General features: G+C 44.0%; 1 protein-coding gene across 1 annotated transcript in view; it reads left to right on the forward strand.

The window, feature by feature from the left end:
* Positions 1–17,344, forward strand: part of ITGA9 (integrin subunit alpha 9) — a 1,159,507-nt gene that overhangs the window by 370,243 nt on the left and 771,920 nt on the right. Inside the window, exon 15 of the mRNA XM_069613210.1 lies at positions 10,550–10,704. Within this exon, the coding sequence (XP_069469311.1) occupies positions 10,550–10,704 (155 nt within the window). The remainder of the gene's footprint in view (positions 1–10,549; positions 10,705–17,344) is intronic.

Here is a 17,344-nt window from a genome sequence, read left to right on the forward strand (position 1 = left end):
TCCAGCAATGACATCCGCCTGGAACCTAAACCATACACAAGGAAAATACTCAGTGGATCAGTATTCTCCTGCCTAGCCGCTAAAATCTAGAACTCCCTCCCGAGAGAAATACAAAACATGAAGGATCACCTAAAATTCAGAAAATTCCTAAAAACCTGGCTCTTCAACTCAGAACTGGATGAAAATGAATGAGCACCCCCCCCCTCCCCTTGGCATGAACACACAAATGCCAAGACGAAGGACTAGAACGAACCACAACAAAGTTCAGGGAGGTGGAGAGACGTCTGAGTGGGAGGGAGACCCGGGTGCACCTATTCCCATGGAGGGCCCTCCCAGAGTCTATGGAGAGAATTGGGAGCATCGAAGCTGTAGGGCACAAGGAAGAGGTCGCTCCTCGCCTCAAGGGGCCCAGGGAGGCTATCGTGGCTCCACACCAGGGTATGCAAGGGGACAAAAGTGGTGTAGACACCCATTAGTATGAACAACGGGGTTGAGGAGGCATCACCACTGTACAGCCCTGCTGAGAACCCACATCTCTGCACAGAATATATGAGGGAGACTGGATGGAACTGGCAGAGACGCATGCAACAGGTGGCCAAAACGGAGGGGGTATGATTGAGCGCCACCACTAACCAACCCACTAAAAAAGGTATGAAAGCCATGCTGAATGAATTGGGCTTATTTGCTGGTGAGGAAGATCTATTGTCAATTTAAGCAAAACTAGATTAATGCTAGTAACCGCACAAAATGTGAATAAGTTATCCATGACTGCTATCTTAGGGGAAATTGAATACACTGATACATACTCGTAACTGGGTCTTGAAATGCCCAATCGCCTAATTATGAAAGTATAAAAGAAATGAACTCTAGGAAAGCCAAGCAGCTAACATATTTGACTCGTACATTTGCATGTCAATATGCAGGATATTCTATGGAAGGCATATTAACGCTATACAAACAATGGTTCTGTCCATCTGTGTTGTACAGACTTGAGGTGTTAGCGCTGAGAGTAGTATTCTGGGCCTCACCAAGTCAACATCGATGGAATACCTGAGTCTCGAACTTGATATTATATCAGTAAGAGGATTAGCATTAAAAATAGAGGCACATTTTTCCTTAAATCTAAAAACACGCCCAAATACTTGCTGTTAATTAAAATTGGTGAGAACTATGAGGTGGAGCCACGTGTTAGAGGCTGTAACTTCCAGAGGTTAAACAATGATCTGTTTGTCGACATGGACTGGGCCCCGGACTTGGCACGAAGCAAAAGTCTTGAGACTTTTGCAAGAAGATTTGATAAATGGGATAGGGGTAACAATTATGGCCATCTAACCAAGCTATGTAGCCATGCGAGCGTAGCCACGGTTACTCATTATTATAAGAAGCCTCAGTCTTACTTACTGCAGTGCCCTGATCCAGCGGTGCTAAGAACATCACTCTTGCTTTATATTAATCAATTACCCCTATTAGCCATCTCGGGACCCAGATTGAAATTACCTCTCAAGGCAAGGTTCTGCATCCAGGCATGTGTTCACGGAGTGTGCTAAATTAGGCACGCAATATATGAACATGTTAGGAGATCTAGTTCATGATTATGAATCAATCAAAACTCAAGATTTCTGGAGCTTCTGCCTCAACACGGACTCCACTTCAACGCATATCGCACTTTATTGTTTATGGTTATCGATTGTGAAGCATTTTAACTAGGAATCTGTTGTACATATTGGTCATCAACTGTACGCTGCACGATTATATTAATTCTATGATTTTACCTGCTAACTGCTTATTTATTGTTTTTATATTTTTGGGATAAGTTCTTAATGAACTAAAACAAAATAAATAAATAAAGCATACATATTGCATTGAATTGATATTTTATTTATATCGCGCTCATACAAAAGTGTTTCAGAGCACGACAAGGCAAGGGACGGGAACAAGGGAGAACAAAACAACGATCATGCATAGAGCAACTTTTCAGCAGCTTCCACTTACTGTTGCTCATAGGCGTGTGAACTATTGTTTAGCAAACAGTGTTTTGGTATTGAGACAGAATGTGAAAGCACAACATCTGGGGTGCTGATTTTTCTGCCATATTTCAGTCACTCTGTGTTTGCCGGAAAACCTCTTAAAGATGGTCTCCATGCGCTCATTGCTTGTAGGCTGATTTCGCAACAGGAAGTGAGCCTGACCAAGAGCAATCCACAAATAGCCATTCTCTAAGTGCTGCCATGTTAGGTCCAAGCATGGGAAGCAATGAAGTGGATTCTGAGTCAGACTTCCCTCGGAAAGTGACGTCATTTCCACTAAACATAATGCTGAAATTGCCTAAATCTCTTGCATGTGAAAACATGTTGAAAAGTCATTGTTAAGGAAGATTGGTTTTTGTAATGGTAGACTAAAAGTAATTTTCCTGGGTTCTTACCACTGCCTACAGTACATGAAGCAACCGTAACACACTTCTAGTCTGAGCATTGAACAACTCACGTTTTTATATGCCTCGCCCAAGGGCCATTTCCCTGCTTATTCTATTTGTTTCAATTGACTGGAGTCCATTGCCTTGGCAGCCATTTTACTTCTTATAATACTCCTTGTAGAATAGGTGATACATTCCCCATGGAATCCTACACTCTGCCCAAACCCTTAATGGAGGAATCTTGCACCGGAGACAATGCAGATAACTAAGGTGTGATATGCAAATGCTCCCAACTGAGAAGGTTGTGAAAGATACAACCATTGTATAAAGCAAATACAAGTACTGCCTCTTCCCACAACTGCTGTTAGCTGCTTAAAATGTTGCTGTGCTAATGCCATACATGTTATAATGTTATAATGTTATCGTTGCTTGGCCTTCAAAGGAAGGCACAAAAAGAACATTTCTTCTTTTCTTTTTTTGAAGAAAAAAAAGCAAAAAGTTTGTATTTCTATACACTAAATGCTTAATAAAAAAAAAAAATAATGTTATTATGCCAGTATACTTAACTGTCACAGAAGTAGTATGCCTCCAATTCCTTAATGTGTCTTTAATTATTTAATCCCAATAAACCGAGGAAGGATTCATGAGTGCGGAATAATTATCCAACCCCACATTATTGCCCTGGGTGCAGCTGAAGGACTATATGTTACTGAAGGTAAATTATCCCAAGCGATCAATTTTTCGAGACTGAAAATTATCAGCTTGAAAATGCAATAGATTGAAAATGAAATAATTGAAGCCCCCATTAAAAGTAACATATACCAAAAGCAACTGAAGTTTAAACTGATCTAATCACAGATGATGAAATATAAAAAATATAGTTTTTTGGTTCATACATGTAGAGACAATAATACATTTTAGAGACTAGAACATGTTCAAGTACATCAGTAAAGTGCCTCTGTTTTTTCTGTTTTATGAACGTTTGGAGTAGTTTGTGATTGGTGTAATGGAATGTTAGAGAAGTGAGTGCTTTGGTGTCAGTTGGAGTCAGGAACAGGTGGATCGCCCCCTCTGTTTTAAGAGGTGTTGTTAGAGGTAGACAGAGGTTTCCCCGTTATGTACTTACATGTGGGTGAAGAAGGGGCGTGGTTTGGGATTGGGGACCTTGTTTAATGGCACATTGAAAGTAGATCGGTTTTTGCAGCGTGATGTGTGTGGCTAAAAGTAGTTTGTCTTTAATGCGCAAAGTAGCATTCATTTTGTGTAAAGAAAATGAACATTTATTTACGGCTCCATAAGTAGACATGTGTTGGGGTGGATGGAAAGATTGCACTGTGGATTTGTAAGTATTATTGTATTGTTATTTCAATAGAGTACACTTTGTATTGTTTTTTATCTTACTTAATTCTTTTTCCTAACAACATTATTCTCTCCAGGAGCTCTTCGTCACTGACTATGGAGTGCTTTTGGAAGTAATTTTTTTGTAATGGTAGCACCATTAATATTCTACTTTTAAAACGTTATTATCCACCAATTGCTTTTTATAATGGAACACAGGTGACCTGTTTGTGTATTGAACTATATTTCGGAGGAACTGGTAGGATTTTAATGGGCATTTGTCGGACAATTTAACTTTAGAACTGTTCAATTTGAAGGTCCTACACACCTGGCATTATGTTGGGTGAAAGTGCTTTTTTAACGCGTGAGATAAGAACTTGTAGTTCAAGCTAAAACGTGTCTACCACTTAATGCTGAAACAAATGGCTGCATAAAAGGATGGAGGGCACAGAGGGTGAATGGTGGAGGGGGAGCGACGGGCATTCAATTAATAATGGGGTCAAAGGAGACAAGGTCCTCGGCAGGTTAAGGGCTGTTTTCTGGCTCCTTCCTTTTTTGGATCCCAGAGACTCTACTCTGACAGTATTGTGGCGTCTGGTGTGTATGAGTCTTCGAGGGTTGGTGGTTTTTTCAGCAAGGTAGGATGGAACTGTGTGCCACAGTTTGAATGTGATGAGCACCCTTTTGAATGTGGTGCTGGCTTCTAGGGATAAGTATTCTGGGTCTTTGAGGTTTCGGGTAATGTCATATTTCTTCATTCCTATGATGCGACATGCAGTAGCATGCTTGCCAGCTTTCAGTAGGCCCAGGGGGAGGTCAGGCCCTCTAGCAAGGGGCGTGTTGCCCACTTCCAAGTGAGAGAGGACAAGGGCATGGATGATGATTCTAAAGTCGGTAGCAGGCATTCAAGGCTTACTTTTTGACAAAGGACAGAGTGATGTTACGCATATGTCTGGGTCCTCTTCGCAATGCAGTTCCTGAAGCTAAAGGGACTTGAAGCTGGGTGGGAGCTAAGGAGAGAATCCATCAAATATGTTTTACAACTGTCCGTTCTGGATTTGATTCTGCTTGGTCGAGTCTCCAAGGAGGAGGCATTCTCTTTGTGGGGTCAAGGGTCAGGTAGGTGTTAGTCATTCCTTCTTGAATAAGCATGACCTTATGTTGATGGATGTCTTTTATGGAATTGATCTTTAGTTAGAGGTTCTGCTGGATGCTCTCTGGGAATGTGCTTTGGTGGATTTGTAACTAAAGGACAGTCCCATGTGCGCTTTTCCTCTCTGTACCTTTTAACTGTGCATGTTAAACCTTTTTGTTTTCATGAAATGAGAGATCCACAGCACTTGGCTAGTTCCTCCCCACTTCTACTCACTCTTCTCCTTTTCCTAGCTTTCTTTGTTGTGTATTTGTATGTTGCACTGATGCGTTACCCATTAAACATGCAGCATGATAAATGTACACAGGAAAAACAAGAAAAAGCACTGAGCCAAACCAGAGCTGAACCAGGGGAATTGCCACGTATGAGTTTAGTTGCCAAAAGACACAGACCTATTGCCCTGCCTCCTCACCCCTCACAATACAAACCCCATACCTGCTGTTCTACCTCCCCACGTCCCCATCAAAAGAACCATACCTGGCATCCTTTGTCCCCAACCCCATACCACCTAGAGACCACGCAGGTGGCAACAGAGCCTGGCCTGGTATAAAAACCTTTAATATTAACATTAACAAACCCCATACTTGCCTCCTTCCTGCCCATTCTTGGCAACACACAAATAAAGGCAGGGATCCAGCCACTCAATCTTCAACAATCCAAAACCCCATACCACCCTTGGCAACACACAAATAATGCAGACATCCTCCCTCTGCATCTCGAACAACCCAAACCCCATACCTAGTATACTCATTAATGCGTAGTGAGGAGGCGCGTGATGTAAATATTAATGTGATTTTTTTTTCTGAAGTGACTGCTTTCTGGTGTATCCGTTTGTATGTTTATACCTTGATGGATTATTTTTGATTTTCTGGATAAAGTGATGACGATGGTGACATAAATCTAATTAATATGTGAAGCTGGGATCTGGGCCAATTCTCCACTTGGACATTTTGATACATATCTTTACAGCTCTAATTGATGCAAACATGTGTTCAAGTATGGCTTTAAATATCTAAAATAATACTATATTACAAAGTACACAATCACATCATAATGAGGTTAACATGCTCAGATTGGAAGAATACATTACGTTACCACCATCATGTCCTTGCCAATTATTATGACAGAATTAATTTTATTGAAGGTTCTGGTCCCCCATTTTAGGGGACCCCTAAACCTTTTCTTTTTTCTATTATGGTTTCTAGAGTCCTAAACTTTTTCTCCCCCACCCCATATGGTTTCTAGGATCTCTGGCATCCTTTTAAAATCCTTTTTGAGTATATGGTTCAATGGTAGCCCATAAGGTGCATAGAACTGCGGTGCTTTTAAGCACCCTATTTTGCCCCTGTTGGCAGCTGTAATTTAGTTTACCTTTCAACAGGGCTGCATCTGATTTTACTTAATTAGTAGCTCAATGTAGCTTTTTCTTTTGTTTGGCAGCCGTTAGGGTGCTAATGTATTTTTAAAGTCCTACTCTCTGGCATTTTCTGTGGTGCTTTTATTGGGTGGGCAGGGTGGGGGGCTTTAGGCAGGCCTAAAATGGGCTCACTTTGAGTCCAGCCTTGAAACCTCTAGTTTGGTTTGGGCTGGTTTTGACTGGTCCATAGCCACAGATAAGACAGTGCACATACTGTGTGGATGGACCTGGGTGTTTGGTAGCATTTAGAGTGAGCCTTATTGGCTGACCACCAATACCTTTAGATGAGGGCCCTTGAGTGTTATTGGGGGTGGCTTAGACCGGCCCATGAGTGATCGGTACATCTAGTCGAGGCCCAAACCTTTCTTCAGATCTCCTGGAGGATTCTCGTCTTGAAGCCATGGTGCAGCAATTTTAGGACCAGGTTCGGCCATACCAGCTGAGTCCTGTGCTCTTACACTTAGATCTGGTTTTTGTTTTGGCTATTGGACATCTGGGTTGGCTTTTCCCGTCATCAACCCCCAAGTTTCCTCCTCACTTGCTGGGCCACTGTTTTCTATCTGGGCTGGTGGCTCTGTTTGGTCTTCATTTGGGTCATCTGGGTCGTCGTTGGTCCATGGTTCAAGTCCTTGGATGGACAGATCCTGTAATTCAAATTTAAACAAAAGACTTTTACATCACTGGCCTATTTTGCCATTCCAGAGCCATGCTTTTAGGAATGCCACTCTGAGTACTTACCTCTGGGTCCGGGACTGGTGGGTTATTCTTGATACTTACCATCATGGGTCCCCCTGGTCCGTGGCTTAGGCTTCTCCAGGTCCCCTTCTACTGCAACGTACAACAATGGATTCCTGCAAACTAACTCAAGCATAAAGGAACACTTTATTATCCTAAAAGAACTTGAAACTCCTGTCCTTGTGTCTGACATGTGAAGGACAAACATTGCTGTACTAATATACAAAACAAAATAGCCTCCCTTCAGGATAAGATTGCTAATAAAAAAGCCAACCTACCTAATACGAGCCCACTAGTCAGTACTCCCACGCTTTCACATAAACCTTCACTCTGCTTTAGCTTCTCTAGAGTTTCAATACTTGAGGTTGAAAAAGTCATTCTCTCCCTCAAACCTTCAAACTGCCAGGTCGATAAATGCCCAGCCCAAATCATTAAAGATGCTGCCAGAGACCTATCCCCTTTTATATCAAAGCTAATCAATGCATCATTATCCACTGGCACTTTCCCTAGCAATTTAAAAGAGTCCTGGGTACTCCCTCTCCTCAAAAGACAATAATTAGATCCAACCATACCCACCAACTACAGGCCTATTACAGCAGTACCAATTTTGCTTAGAACTTTAGACAGGGTAGCTTATCTCCAAATACAGGCGTATTTGGAACATAACCAACTATTAGGAGTCCGTCAGTCAGGTTTCAGGCCCCAACATGGGACAGAAATGGCGTTGATCGATCTCAAGGCCCAAACCGACGAGATTAAGGACAATGGGAAATCTGCCGTACCACTTCTACTTGATCTCTCGGCTGCGTTCGACGTGGTGGACCACAAGGTCCTATGTAATCACTTGGATTTAGCAGCCCACTTCTCTCAGGAGGCCATAAACCGGTTCCAATCCTTTTTGAGTAATAGGACTATGCGATTCTTCTCACCTTCAGCAGCTGCAGACCCCATTCCCATTACTTGTGGAGTTCCACAGGGCTCATGTGTCTCACTCACAATGTATAATATATTTACTAAGCCCCTTTTCAATTATCTTGACCTTCTTGGTATCACCTACTGCTAACTATGCAGATGATACCCAGATTCTCATACCACTTACTGGGAACTATGACAAGGATTTAGCCTTGGTGAATAGAATTTACCTCATCATCCAGGCTTGGATGGCCGTACATGGTCTATACCTGAATGATGACAAAACTGAGCTGATCATCTTGGGAACCACTTCTAACCCCAATAAACTTGGCCACAAATACATCACCTTAAATATCGATGGCAATAGTATTAAAGTTGACAAAGAAGTAAAAACCTTAGGTTTTTATCTAGACGCCACCCTCACCTTTGCCAAATAGGTTAAATCCATGGCCTCGGCCACTGCATACACATTCAAGCTAATTAGAGCCGGCAAACCATTCCCATCCAAGAACAGCTGTACTATTTTAGCCAGAGCTCTAATTTTGTCCAAGTTGGACTATTGTAACTCCCTATTCCTTGATGCCAATAAGTACATCATTAGCAAAATTCAGATTCTCCAAAATAATGCCCTTAAACCAGCTCTGGGTATAGCAAAAAAAGAACACATATCAGAGATAAGGAGACAGAATAAGTTGCTGTCCACTAGTGATAAAATCCTGCTGAAAACTGCCTTGTTAACGCACAAGTGCCTAAATAACGCTGCTTCTCGCTATCTCATAGAGAGATTCAATAGAAAATCCTCCAACCGGCCAATGAGAATGGCCAACTCAAACTGCCTGATTCTACCAAGGTTCAAACTTACCAAAGCTGGGGGGAGTCGGTTCTCGGTCAAAGTTGTTCAGCTCTGGAACTCCCTACCCCCTTCCCTGAGGTCGGACCAAACCTACCTGAACTTTAGACACAACATCATCAATTGGATTAAAGGATATGACCACTAATACAACCTATCTACCGCCTGCCAGCCTCATCTCATTATCTTGCACTGTATATAGTTATACTATTTCAATGCCCAGTTGACGCTGAACCTTTAATTATATTACGATGTATTGTTTTTGCCTATTGTACTCTAATAACCTACTGACCTTATCCTTTCTGTTTATATCTGTCTGTCTTCCTACACAGCTGTGTAACCCTAAGCTGAAAGTATTCTTGTTTCTTCTGCACCCTGATACCCTCGGGTCTGGCGCGCGTTACAAATAAATACAACAAACAAACAAGCTGCATTTTGCTTTAGACTTCAGTCGGCACAAATCTTTCAGTGCTTTCTTTCTTCCTGGGGCTTTAGTGTCTCAGACTTAGCACTGGAACCTTTCATGAGCATCCATGTGGTAGATTGCTGCATTCTCCCCACTTGAGGTGTAGAACTCAGACTTACCTGACGTTTCCCCCATAACCACGTCAGTGCATACAGCCGTTGTCCTTTTTCTTTTAATGGGGACATTTTGAACTCACCTAAATCTCTCCGAATGGAACTTGGAAGGCACCTCCTTTACATGGACATGTTCCTGGATCCCTCTTGCAGCCCTGCTGCTTTATACCAAATAACTGGTATTTTAGCATGTGTTCCTGATTGCATCTATATTTGTAAGGTCTTGGCATTACACTCCTGTTTTACTGAAATATTACATTGTATATCTAACTGTTGGTTATTACTGTGCCCATTCTATAGGCATGTAATGCACCCTTGTGGTTTCAATGCTATGAATCTAATCAAAGCCTACGTTTGGTGGCTATCTGGGCCAGGAGCTAAAGTATTAACTTATTTGACCATCTATGTGCTTTATATGATGTATGGTGTGAGTTGGTATCATTTATGTTACTATCTGCTAGAGGTATAGGAATAATGGGACTGATTTCTGGGTGGCATTTTGGGGTCCTGATCATGACTGCCTCAATGTATATTTCAATTGTCACAGGTTCCCTTTTCGTCGACCCTCTTATCTTTGTATTGTGCCTACTACCAGGTAGTGGCAACGCATTTAACTTATGTGCGGGTTGGGTCTTTACTAACCATTACTGTTTGCATGCACTGTGTGCTACTGTGTGTTTTGTGTTAACCTAGGAACGTATTTCCTGTGATAGATATGCTGTTTGTGATTTGATAATAAAGTTCATCTTTCTCAGTATACCAGTGCAGTGTATTCTTTGGGGGTAACTGTGGGGGGATTCTTGTACCTCGCGATCAGCTCTTCTCCCTTTGAATACTGACTGCTCTGCCACAGCTACTATTATAGAGAGGTATAAGCCTTGCTTTTAGTCAGAACCCCGTTTTAACATTCGATTAAATGATTTCACATCCAGAATCAAAGGGCTGTGGAAAAACCTCCCCAAAAAACTATCATATCATGATACCTTACCAGCAAGTATCCAGCCAACAGTTAGTGGGAGTTGTAGTCCAAAATATTAGGACACCCAGCATTTGCACGTGTATGGTGGATGGATTAAGATTTGGTTTCAATTTGGTTTAAGATTTGATACCATGCATTTGCCTCACTCTTCATGGAACTTTTATCTTTTTTAGGTTTGATTTACAACCTCACGGCTGATATAGCTCAGCGGGAGAAAGGCCTGCAGTCCAGGGTTTACTTTGTTGCTTCCGGAGAAATGGCTGGCCTCGCCAAACTCCAGCTGGCCTACCAGGAGGAGACGTGTGAGCACTATCTCGCTTATGTTAAGGTAAGTGAGTCGCATCTTCGAAGCTCCCTCCTCACAACGTCACACTTTTTCTATCCTATGTTTCATCACACACAAGGCAGGTGTGGTCACATCTGTGAAAAGCGGTCCGTTTAACAGTCTTATTTTCAGGGGTCAAGTCCTAAAAAAATAAGTTGGGGGACTCATTAACGTATGCAATAGGATGTGACATCGCCAGAAATTAGCATATCAAGGGGCAATATGCAATGGTCACCCATTGCCCTTGCATAACCATACACATTGCACAGGATGAATGGGCATTTGCCTTTCATAAAGTCAACCAACACAAAAAACCAAGAGACGGTAGTTTATTCTAATAATGGTGGTGTAACATTTGGTCCACGTTTTCAATCCCAATAATCAATACCAATGTTTTCCCTGAGAGTGCAGTCCCGAAATGTGACATTTCATCTTTAGTCGTTTATCATTTTTCACCTGGTTCAATGGTGCAGGGGTGATGTACCCGCAGCTGCGGTTCGAATGCCCACGTCGTGGTTTAATTCCCCAAAGTTACTCTATAGACTGCCTCTAAAATGCAGGGAGGGGTTCTAAAATACCTGGGGGGTTGGGGGGCTGGATTCGCCCTCTGAAAAAAGTGGGCAGACGCCGTCCACCTGCGTGTACCCTTGTCTTGAGAGCCCTTGTTTTGTGTGTCACTGTACACCACACTATTTACAATGTTAGCAGGAGCGAGCTTCTGCTTTGCGATTCTATTACTCAGTTGGCATCACTCATATAGTGTCGTTTCTGGTTTGTGTTGTTCGTTGTGGCTATGATTTAAAGAGCTTCTTCATATGTATTTTTGTAATCTTCCCTCCGTGTTACTGTTACAGCTGGTGTGCTCCTGCTGCCAGAACACGGAAGGGAGCTTGTCTTCCGTGATGTTCACATGTTTCTGGTCGGTATCCAGTTAAAATTTCGAATGAACAATTTCGAATGCATTTTTGGCGGAAAAAAAAATGTCGGAAAAAAAATGTCTAATATATTTTTTATTTTATATGTTTTTTTGGGGTTTAGTTAGTTAAAAAAAGGGTCAATAAAAACAGGGGTTAGGGGGGAACTCCCACATTAAAAAAAAATAAGAATAAAAATGAATTTGACATTTTTTTTCTGCATTTTTCATTCGAGAAAAATGCATTTGAAATTGTGACATTCGAAAATGTCACTATAAACCTTTCTGGTCACTGAATCTTTTTAATCACTGGTTTACCCTAGTAGGTAGTGGCTGCAGTGTTCTATGGTACAGACATTTTTCAATAATGCCTTATTGAATAATAGCTTTTCAACATAACGTTTTGCCTTTCCCTCTTGCCCCATCCGAGGCTTGGGATGCCACCCAATGCCGTCTCTTCCCCTTGTCTCTCCTTGTCAGTCTTTTATCGGTAAGTCCTTTTCAGAGGGTGCTTATGCTGAAGGCATTTTTCATGGCAGGCTTTCACATGTTTCCAATGGCCACTGTGGCTACTGGCAGGTGTTAGAGTTCTGAAAGTCACTGCTTTGTTCTTTTAAGGACTTCACTTATGTGTCATCGTTGCATATTCAAGTGTGATATTGTCGCAGATGTCCTGCGTGGATGAATATCTACCCGCAGAATTCGATTTGTTAAGCAAAACGCACAACTTAGCCCTTGCTTGACTGTAACTCCAGTTAGAAGTTGCGGTTTTCCTTTTCTGAAAGCTCTAGTGTTTCCAAATATTATCTGTATGTTGAGGTACAAAACAATGGTATTAGAGCAGCCAGGAAGCCAGCGGGGACCCAGGCTACTGTGGCTTCCTGCTTTTGCAGAAGGCCTGGCTCTAGAGGGAGGAAAGGCTTCTGAGAAGGGGAAGCTTAACTTTGAGGCACCTCCTTTGCAGTGGTTCACCAAACAGGGCATATTGGAGCAACCCGTGGTAAACCTGTGGTAACTAGGGTGTTAGATTTATGGGGTGAATGTCAGTATTTCACTTTCTGTATTGGAGCCAGTGAGGTATTTCAATGAGCTAGATGTGCAGGGACCATGAAAGGATGCGTGTCCTGACCTATGACGTGCCAATGGAGCTGCCGGGAGTTAGACACACAAATGAGTTCTATGTGTAAATGGAGCATGGAACTACCCCACACAGACTGTGGCATTCACACCGCAGCATTGTTTGTAACGTAAAGGAGGTGCGAGATGTTGAAAATAATCCATACCCCACAGACCTATGGGTAATAGTGCAAAAGTTATTGTTCCATTAATATAGAATTTGTGAAAACCTAGGATGTGGTGTTATTGAAAAAGAATAGAATTATATTGCTGCTGCTCTCTGCTTCAGATGGGCTGGCCTTGTTCCGCTGGACTGGTCGGTTTGCTGTTGGTGTGATCAGTGTGCTGCTGGACCTGCTAGTGTGCTGGTGGGCTGGTCAGTGTACTGCTTCACTGAGCAAGTGCTGGTGGGCTCGTCAGGGTGCTAGAGGTCTAGGCCAAAAGGTTTGTCAATAGAGTACTTCTTTTGTGTTCCTGACATTAATTGGTATGGCAACAATATTATGTTATTTTATGTTATTGTGATTTATACCGCACACCGCTGCCATTTTCATGGTCTCATGGTGCTCTGTTTGTTTGTTTATTTATTTGTATTGCGCACCAGGCCCGGAGGTAACAGGGCGCAGAAGTTACAAGGAGATTCACAGCTTAGGTTACAGAAATAAATAACACATGGCAAGTATAGAATAGTCACAGTCTGCAAGAGGATGCAGTTACAAGTCATAAAAACAGAGGTAGGCACACAGGCAGGAAATAATGTCTAATACCTAAGAGCAGCATTTTAAGAGTCAATGTACAGTGTAGTGAGGGTGGCAGGCCTTAGTGGTCTGTTGTCTTAAGCCAGTTAATATAGCTATGTCTGAAATTCCGGTATGATTGATCGGCATGGAGTGAGGGTGGCAGGGAATTCCAAAGCTCGGCCGCTTTGACAGGAAAACTGCTGCCCCCAACCTTAGAGAGTTTAAACCTGGGAATGGAGAGGCCCCCAACCTTAGAGAGTTTAAACCTGGGAATGGAGAGCCAGTTAGTGTTGATTAGTCTAGATCATGGGTGCACAACATACGGCCCGCGGGCCAGTTGCGGCCCGCCATGCTCTTTTGACTGGCCCGCGAGGCACAAAGACTTTCCTAATGGAGTGCGGCCTGCTCGGCCACCCTCCATTAGGAAAGTCTTTGTTGACTTCCGGGCCGGTGAAAACACTGGCCCTCATTGGCTCAGCACACACACGCATCACGTTGCTCCTACGAGCCACGTAATGCGTGTGTGCTGCACCAATGGAGGGCCAGCACTACGGCTGGCATGGTCCATAAGGCTTGATGCCGGAAGGCATTTCAGCCTTGGACCATGCCAGCCGTAGTGCGATTCCAGCGACTTCCAGCTTACCTGCCTGCCTTCCAGTACGTCTCCGGTAAGTGGTCTGTTTGTGTTTGTGTGTCGGGTTTGTTTTGCTTTATGTTTGTGTGTATGAATGTTTGTGTTTGAATGTATTTTGTGTATATGTTGAGATGCGGGGGTGGGGGGGTGTGTCGGATGTGTATGAATGTTTGTGTTTGAATGTATTTTGTGTGTATGTTGAGATGCGGGGGTGGGGGTGTGTGTCGGATGTGTATGAATGTTTGTGTTTGAATGTATTTTGAGTGTATGTTGAGATGCGGGGGTGGGGAGGTGTGTCGGATGTGTATGAATGTTTGTGTTTGAATGTATTTTGAGTGTTTGTGTTTGAATGTATTTTGAGTGTATGTTGAGATGCGGGGGTGGGGGTGTGTGTCGGATGTGTATGAATGTTTGTGTTTGAATGTATTTTGTGTGTATGTTGAGATGCGGGGGTGGGGGTGTGTGTCGGATGTGTATGAATGTTTGTGTTTGAATGTATTTTGTGTGTATGTTGAGATGCGGGGGTGGGGGGGTGTCGGATGTGTATGAATGTTTGTGTTTGAATGTATTTTGTGTGTATGTTGAGATGCGGGGGTGGGGGGGTGTGTCGGATGTGTATGAATGTTTGTATTTGAATGTATTTTGTGTGTATGTTGAGATGCGGGGGTGGGGGGGTGTGTCAGATGTGTATGAATGTTTGTGTTTGAATGTATTTTGAGTGTATGTTGAGATGCGGGGGTGGGGGGGTGTGTCGGATGTGTATGAATGTTTGTGTTCAGATGTATTTTGTGTGTATGTTGAGATGCGGGGGTGGGGGGGTGTGTCGGATGTGTATGAATGTTTGTATTTGAATGTATTTTGTGTGTATGTTGAGATGTGGGGGGGTGTGAATGTTTGTATTTGAATGTATTTTGTGTGTATGTTGAGATGCGGGGTGGGGGGGTGTGTCGGATGTGTATGAATGTTTGTATTTGAATGTATTTTGTGTGTATGTTGAGATGTGGGGGGGTGTGAATGTTTGTATTTGAATGTATTTTGTGTGTATGTTGAGATGCGGGGGTCGGGGGGTGTCGGATGTGTATGAATGTTTTGATTTGAATGTTTTTGTGTGCTGAGTTGGGGGGTGGGGGTTCGGGTCTGTATGGGTGCTTGTTTGAGAGTTTGCTGATTTGGGGGCGTGGGGGGTTCGGGTCTGTATGGGTGCATGTTTGTGTGTGCGCTGAGTTGGGGGGGTGGGGGGGGTTCGGGTCTGTATGGGTCCATGCTTGAGTGTGTGTGTGCTGAGTTGGGGGTTTGGAGTTGGGGGGGTGGGGGTTCGGGTCTGTATGGGTGCATGTTTGTGTGTGTGCTGAGTTGGGGGTGGGGGGTTCGGGTCTGTATGGGTGCTTGTTTGAGAGTTTGCTGATTTGGGGGGGTGGGGAGTTCGGGTCTGTATGGGTGCATGTTTGTGTGTGTGCTGAGTTGGGGAGGTGGGGGTTCGGGTCTGTATGGGTGCATGCTTGTGTGTGTGCTGAGTTGGGGGTGGGGGTTCGGGTCTGTATGGGTGCATGTTTGTGTGTGTGTTGAGTTGGGGAGGTGGGGGTTCGGGTCTGTATGGGTGCATGCTTGTGTGTGTGCTGAGTTGGGGGTGGGGGTTCGGGTCTGTATGGGTGCATGTTTGTGTGTGTGCTGATTTGGGGGGTGGGGGGTTCAGGTCTGTATGGGTGCATGCTTGAGTGTGTTTGGGGCATAGTGTTTGGTTGGGGGTGAGGGGGCCACGGGGCATAGTGTTTGTTTGGGGTTGGGAGCCATGGGGCATAGTGTTTGGGGGTGAGGGGGCCATGGGGCATAGTGTTTGGTTGGCGGTGAGGGACAGGGGGCATAGTGTTTGGTTGGGGGTGAGGGAGCCATGGGGCATAGTGTTTGGTTGGGGGTGAGGGGGCCATGGGGCATAGTGTTTGGTTGGGGGTGGGGGCCATGGGGCATAGTGTTTTGTTGGGGTGGGAGCCATGGGGCATAGTGTTTGGTTGAGGGTGAGGGGGCCATGGGGCATAGTGTTTGGTTGGCGGTGAGGGACAGGGGGCATAGTGTTTGGTTGGGGGTGAGGGGGCCATGGGGCATAGGGTTTGGTTGGGGGTGAGGGGGCCATGGGGCATAGTGTTTGGTTGGGGGTGAGGGACAGGGGGCATAGTGTTTGGTTGGGGGTGAGGGACAGGGGGCATAGTCTTTGCTTGGGGGGTGAGGGACAGAGGGCATAGTGTTTGGTTGGGGGTGGGAGCCATGGGGCATAGTGTTTGGTTGGGGGTTAGGGGGTTGAGGGGGCAATGGGGCATAGTGTTTGGTTGGGGGTGAGGGCCATGGGGCATAGTGTTTGGTTGGGGTTGAGGGACAGGGGGCATAGTGTTTGGTTGGGGGTGGGGGCCATGGGGCATAGTGTTTGGTTGGGGATTGGAGGCATGGGGCATAGTGTTTGGTTGGGGGTGAGGGAGCCATGGGGCATAGTGTTTGGTTGGGGATGGGAGCCATGGGGCATAGTGTTGCACTCCAAGAGTGCACTCAATAATAAAGCTAAAACAGGCACAGTTAGGAGATGTACATCCTTTGCTTTTTTGAGGAAACCTGACTCAACGAAGGCCATACTCCTCTTGGGTAACCCAAACAGCAAACTATAGCAGTCCAAAATAACGGAATGTCCAATCAAGGGTCAATAAAATATATATAATTTAATTAAACAGACGATATACAATAACTAAATCGAAATAAAATGATAGCAATGGAAAATTTGTAGTACAAAATGTAAGTTTGAAATGCAATAAAAATCGTTACCCCTCAAAAACATATCTTTTTCCATGTGTTTAATACAAATTGGGGGTTGAAAAAGCCTCCTGACCTGTCCCGCCTACCGCCCCGCCCACTTTTACTTTTCAGTCCACTATAGCCCTCATGTAAGGTACTTTCGGCCCTCTGTCAAAATCAGTTGTGCACCCCTGGTCTAGATGGTCTAGAGGAGGTCCTTCTCTGGAATCTCTCAGAGAGATAGCTAGGAGCAGCATTGTTTAGTGATTTATAAGTGAGTGAGGCGGTCTTCATCCGGATTTTAGCATTGGTCGAGAGCCAGTTATTTTGTTGCCTGATCTCAGATATATGTTCTCTCCTGGCTACGCCAAGGGCCACTCTGAGGGTGTTATTTTGGAGAATTTGGATTCGCCTGATGATGCTTTGACTGATCTGAAAAGGAAGGAGTATGGGGGGGTTAGTTAG

The sequence above is a fragment of the Ambystoma mexicanum genome, chromosome 5p (assembly GCF_040938575.1).
Source record: "Ambystoma mexicanum isolate Mex_15411 chromosome 5p, UKY_AmexF1_1, whole genome shotgun sequence".
NCBI classification, from domain to species: Eukaryota; Metazoa; Chordata; class Amphibia; order Caudata; family Ambystomatidae; genus Ambystoma; species Ambystoma mexicanum.